Source organism: Trichosurus vulpecula, chromosome 3, assembly GCF_011100635.1.
Source record: "Trichosurus vulpecula isolate mTriVul1 chromosome 3, mTriVul1.pri, whole genome shotgun sequence".
NCBI lineage: Eukaryota > Metazoa > Chordata > Mammalia > Diprotodontia > Phalangeridae > Trichosurus > Trichosurus vulpecula.
In genome coordinates, this window is record NC_050575.1 from 168,716,330 (window position 1) to 168,722,403 (window position 6,074).

The 6,074-nt window shown below is 39.4% G+C and overlaps 1 protein-coding gene across 1 annotated transcript; it reads left to right on the forward strand.

Moving 5' to 3' along the window:
* Positions 1 to 598: 598 nt before the first annotated feature.
* On the forward strand, positions 599 to 2,627 carry BRD3OS (BRD3 opposite strand). Its single transcript, XM_036748566.1, has one exon. It carries the CDS (start codon positions 1,300 to 1,302, stop codon positions 1,552 to 1,554), a length of 255 nt encoding a protein of 84 aa, XP_036604461.1. The 5' UTR covers positions 599 to 1,299; the 3' UTR covers positions 1,555 to 2,627.
* The last annotated feature ends 3,447 nt before the right edge of the window (positions 2,628 to 6,074 follow it).

The following is a 6,074-nucleotide window of genomic DNA, read 5'->3' on the forward strand; positions in this document are numbered from 1 at the left end:
TAATAAATATTTGTTGAATTGATTAGAAAGATAGTGACATATGGGAGATGGGTATACAGTATATGGAAACGGCAGGAAACTGATCTGGAGTTAGGAGACAGCATTTCAGACCTCATTGCTGACCCACCTTGTGTGACCACGGCACATGTCTCTCCCCCTCCCTCTCTGAGTCTCCAGTGCCTCCTCTGAAAAATGAGGGAGTTGGACTAGATGACCTCTAAGGTTCTTTGCAGCCATAGGTCTGTGACTCTGTGGAACAAAGGAATAGAGAATGAAGATACAGGGGTGGGAATACAGGAGAAACAGGGGATGAGGGGATGGTAACATGGGGTGGGCAAGCTGAGAATGATGAGCAATGAAGGAATGTGGGGAATGGAAAGATGAACACAGGGAAATGAAAAATGGGATACAGAAGATAGGGACACAATGGGCTATCTATACAAGTAGTGTGGAAATGGGGGGAGGGCAAGGGGTAGGAAAATGAGGGAGGGGTACAGGACAGGGAGGAGATAGAGGGGACACTGTAAACATAATTGCAGATATGTACCAAGTTTCCTTCACATACATGATGGGAATTTTTATTTCCTTTTAGGTAAAGGATCATCTTGAAAAAAAGCCATTAGCCTCTGAAGGTGTTTTTACCATAAAAGAAAAGCCAGCTCCAAATCCACCATATGTAATGAAACATTGATGTGTGACTGTAACAGCAGATCTTTGGATAAACTTGGGTTGAGTTGTTTCAGGAGCTTATTTAGTTTCAGGTTGTAAAATGTAGTTGTTTTTATTGGGACCAGATATATCCTTGGAAATAAGATAACTTAAGATGAGTTTCAACATTACTTAAGGCACTGACCAATGTGGGAATGAGACTCATTGCCCAACGTATATTTAACAATGTTCATAATACACTGTATGCCATCATAGAAAAAAGACATAGAAAAAAGCCAGGGCTCAGTTATTTTGATACATCGTATTTCTTTCATGTAGTTAGGTCTGTGATGTTAACAATCTATAGCTACTTTTTTCTTATGAAGGACAAACTCCGTCCCATTTTTCACTCTCTCGTGATCCAGCCCTTGTCATGGGGATATTTGTCGACAAGTAAGATGTGACCATACTTGCAAGTGGCTTTTAATCACAGATAAGCAAGAAAGCTTCAAGCCCAAGAATCCAGGGTCCAGATTACCTGGTTTCATGAAATAAGTGAATGGTCTTTGGTACTTGTAGTCTGCTGTGAAGTAACCAAGATACAGAAGAACCCAGGGGAAGTAAATAGATTCTCTTACACAGGGAGGAGGAATGAATGGGAGAGTACCTCTAGCTGAGAAAGCTTTGTCTGAGGGCTATGCCCGGATCCGTTACCGGGACACCTCCTTGCTTATCTGGCAGCAACAGCAGCAAAAATTGGAATCTGTACCCCCTGGGACTTACTTGAGTAGGAGCCGGAGCATGTGGTACTCACAATATGGAAATGAGGCCATATTAGTAAGAGACAAAAACAAACTTGAAGTCTCTCGGGATACTGGACAGTCGAAATTTTGCACTATTATGTAATTTTCATGCGAATACTTCATTCTTGAGTCCAAGCATCAAGAAAGAATTAGCTAAGACTGCATTTAACTGTCATGTTATCTATTTCTCATCATTCCTGAGGTAATTTTTTTGAACAAGGGTCAACTTTTCTAACAGTGTTATCTGGAAGAAGAGAGGAAGCATGAAGTGGATTTCTGCACTCTTAGGACAATTTAGCTCTAATTGTAAGTAAAACAGTAACTGGTGTCCATTGGCTCCATTTGGACTGTCCCATGTAAATGGAAATCTGGGAGGTACTGCTACTTGACAAGGATTTGGTCACCCCATGATCTTGCTGTCATAGCACCTCTGTTCAGTAGCTTGTGTTCTGCTTCTGAGTAGATCAAAGCCAAGTGCCCATTTACAACAAAGAAAACATTGGAGGGGCACGTCTATGGGATTTTGTTGTGTTTTGTTTTTTTAAATGCAACTTCTGCTTAGTAAACGAGGGTACTGATGTCAAAAACACCAGGACTTCACCTCACATGCAGTGCTATCAATAGCTAGATAAGAGTGGAAGTTTATCCTTTGGAGTTGAATTTCAACGCATGTCACCATAATGCCATTAGGCATCTGGCTACCTTGGGTATTTCTGACTTGTGGTTGAGATTGCTTGCATTTCTTTTAACAAAATGATGATTATGTGTATTATGTTGTGGTATGTCATACACTTAGGGCTCGTCCTAATTGCATTAAGGAAACATCATTTTCAAACACTCTGACAGACTTTAAATTTAGAGTTAAATTTAATCATGTGAATGGCTGAACAAGGTACGTTTATGGCTTCTTTGACAGTGTTTCAATATATTGTCTTCTTGCATTCTATGTTGCATTCTGCCATCATTTACAGTATTTGGTGTATTTTTGGTTTTGTGTTTTGCATACATCCTGATATGGGCAGTCTAAATTGGTAGTTTCTGTAATCAGTCATTTTATATGGATTTGCTGTCTGCTGTAATTAAAGTCTACTTGGCTCCATAAATGTGGAAATGTTTTCTGTCACAGCTGATATTTCTTTCCTAAATAAATCTCCCTTTTAGTTGTCTGGCAAAGAACTCAAGGGGCCAAGAGTGATTCTGTCATGTGGAGTCCATAAGCCTTAATTCTAAGGTTGGCTATAAGGGATTGTTACTTTTATTCCTTATTGTCTACACACAGGAACAAATTTGTAGTTTCCCTAAGACACATTTAGGTTAAATTACAAGAAAAAAAAACTGGATTCATCTCAAACATCCACCAGATTGACAGATGCTGCCTTTAAGGCTTGTCCTCTCTTATAAACCCTACCCTTGTCCAGACTGTGGCAAAGTCAATTTATAGGCTTTGTCATTGGCTTTTATATGACTGTGCAGCTCAATTGTGCTACTCTATGGTAGGACGGTACTACTTGCTTAGTTCATTGAAATCCAGATTTGCCTGCAGAACACAGTCAGTATGTCCCATAGGACACTGATGGGCAGTAACAGTGACTTATTTGTTATTCAGTCATTTTCAGTTGTGTCCTACTCTTTGTGACCCCATTTGGGGTTTTCTTGGACAAGATACTGGAGTGGTTTGCCATTTCCTTCTCTAGCTCACTTTACAGATGAGGAAACTAAGGCAAACAGGATTAAGTGACTTACCCTGGGTCACACAGCTAGCAAGCGTCTGAGGCCTGATTTGAACTCAGAAAGATGGGTCTTCCTGACTCCAGGCCCACCCCTCTAATCCGCTGTTCCACATAGCTGCTGGACAGTAACTTATATGGCATTGACAAACTCTTGCCTCCCATACTTCAAGATGGCCAAAGTGAACCATAGTGTTGCAACTTCCAGTCCCCACAATTCAATTATAGGTGAAACATGAACATTAAGGCCATCTACAATTTGCTTCCTTTTGGTGCCTGGCAAAACAGAGGGCTCTTCAAAGCTTTGTTAGTTTTGACATCGTGGTCTTACCCCCAACTGTATGTACTCCCTTATTTTCAGGTTAGATTAATTTTAATTCATACATCTGTCTAAAGACCTGACTTAATTTTTGAAATTTAATTTTTTTAATGAATAAAATTTTGTTTTCTTCCCCTCCCTCTCCTGAGGAGGAAAAAAAAAACCCCTTATACCAGCAAAACTAATTCCTTCATTGGCCTTGTCTAAAAATATAAGACAGCTAGGTGTGTATTGTGCTGGGCCTGGAGTCAAGAAGACCCGAGTTCATATCCAGCCTCAGACACTTACTAGCAGTGTGACCCTGGGCAAGTCGCTTAACCTGTTTGCCTTAACTCACTACAGAAGGAAATGGCAGGCCACAAAACTCCATAGAGAGTAATGGCGTGCTATGGTCCATAGGGTCATGAAGAGTCAAACTATGACTGAACAAACATCTCAGAATATCTCGTCGGGGGGAGGGGAGGGTGAAGCTCAGCGATGCCATGGATAGAGCCCAGAGTTTAGACTCAGGAAGCCTTATCTTCATGAGTTCAAATGGAGCCTCAGACACTTACTAGCTATGTGATGCTGGGTAAGTCACTGAACCCTGTTTGCTTCAGTTTCTTCATCAACAGAATGAGCTGGAGGAGAAAACGGCAAACTGTTCCAGCATCTTGGCCAAGAATACCCCAACAGGCACAACTGAACATAGGTTTATTTTTGTAGGGCAGCTAGGTGGCGCAGTGTAGAGTGCCAGGCCTGGAGTCAGAAAGGTATTTTCCAGAGTTCAAATTCAGTCTCGGACACTGACTGTGTGACCCTAGTCAAGTCATTTAACCCTGTTTGCCTCAGTTTCCTCATCTGTAAAATCAGCTGGAAAAGGAAATGGACAATCACTCTAGTACCAAAAAAACCCCAAATAGGATCACAAAGAGTCTGACACAACTGAAATGACCAAACAACAAAAAATAGATCTCATTCTGCAGCATGTAGAATGTCCTCATCCTCTGGAATCATGGTTGGTCATTGCACTGACCAAAGTTCTTAAATAGAGACCTGACTTTAAAAACAAATGTTGCCATCAGGTACTATTTCACTGAGCTGAAAAGGGGCCTTATAGATCATTTGGTCAAAACCCACTCATTTTACAGAAAAAAAAAATGGCCCAGAGGGATCAAGTAACTTACCAATAATCATATAGCTAGTTTATGTTAGCACTTGAACTTGAATTTATCTGTCAAAGATTTTTTTTTAGGTCTGATCTTAACATACATATACCTTTTATTACCCATGTGATAATAAAGCAACTTTTATAGAAAAGCAAATGTTAGTTTAATTCTGAAGATAAATGGGAATTTTTTGTCTACTTCATGAAGTAAATGCAGCATTGTTTAAACAATTTTGCTTGCTACCTCAGTGTGACCGATAGGAAGTACTGAAATATATGTGATTGTGTGTACACACACCCACACCCATATACACATATATTTCCCTTTTAACATCAAAGGTAAACATTCTATTAAGAAAGGGTTTGAGAAAAGCTTGTTTTAAAATCCTCTACTGCAAAAAAGATAAATATAGGGGTATAAGTGTAATGAAAGTATCACTTTGTTATAGGGAATAAAATAGAGAAAAATGAAAATATTGGTATGAAGTGATGCAGAGTAGACAGCAGAACCCAAAGAACATTATGCAAAACTACAATAAAGCAAATAAAGTCAACATTCAGAGAAAACTGGGAAGACATAGGAACTGATACAGTGAAATGAACAGAACCAGAACAGTTTTTACTGTAACATTGTATCATTGAAAGATTTAATGTAATGACCAGCAGTAATTCCAGCAGACCTATGAAAAAGCATGCTATCCGCCTCCTGACAGATTCAAGATGCAGAATGAGATATTTTTGGTCAATGTGGGAGTTTGTTTTGCTTCACTATGCATATTTATTAAAAGGGGTTTTTCCCCCCAGTGGAAGGGGGAGGTGGGAGAAAAATGCATGTTAATTGAAATAGTTTTTGCATCTCTTGTGCTAAAACAAAATGTATATTATTTTAAGAGGGGAAAAAAATCTTTTGTTAATCTCGTATAGAGAATATAGTAGAATCTGGCCTTAAGTAGAAAGATCTTAAGGGTATGAACAACATTAATGAAATACCCACTGTCTGCACTCATATAATTATCGACTATGATTTTAGCATTGAGTGAAATGGATAAAATGTGCTGTTAAACGTCCTTTTCTTTTGTTGTTTCATTATGGTGGGGAAGTGACCCTGTGTGCTTAGCATTTATGTCATCAGAGTCCAAGCTCTGACAGGAGCAGATCCAAGTAAAAAAAAAAAAAAACAACTTTAGGGGCCTGGCAAATAGACTTTCTGCCTCTTGTCCAAGGACCATCCTAGTGAAGTTCAAAGAGGCTGAAATTCAGGTGAACTTTTCAACCATAGGAATTCACTATGACTATTTGAGAAGACACAAAAGAGTGGTGATCTGCACTGGTGAAGGGAGTATTCACACTAACAATGTTACAGATCCCTGAAGTATTGAAGTCAGGAGCATGTGAAGCTGAAGGACACAATATAGGAAGAAGCACATGAG

Bases quoted from the DNA above. Each gene is read 5' to 3' on its own strand.
- BRD3OS (XM_036748566.1), top strand. From the start codon at position 1,300: ATGAATGGGAGAGTACCTCTAGCTGAGAAAGCTTTGTCTGAGGGCTAT.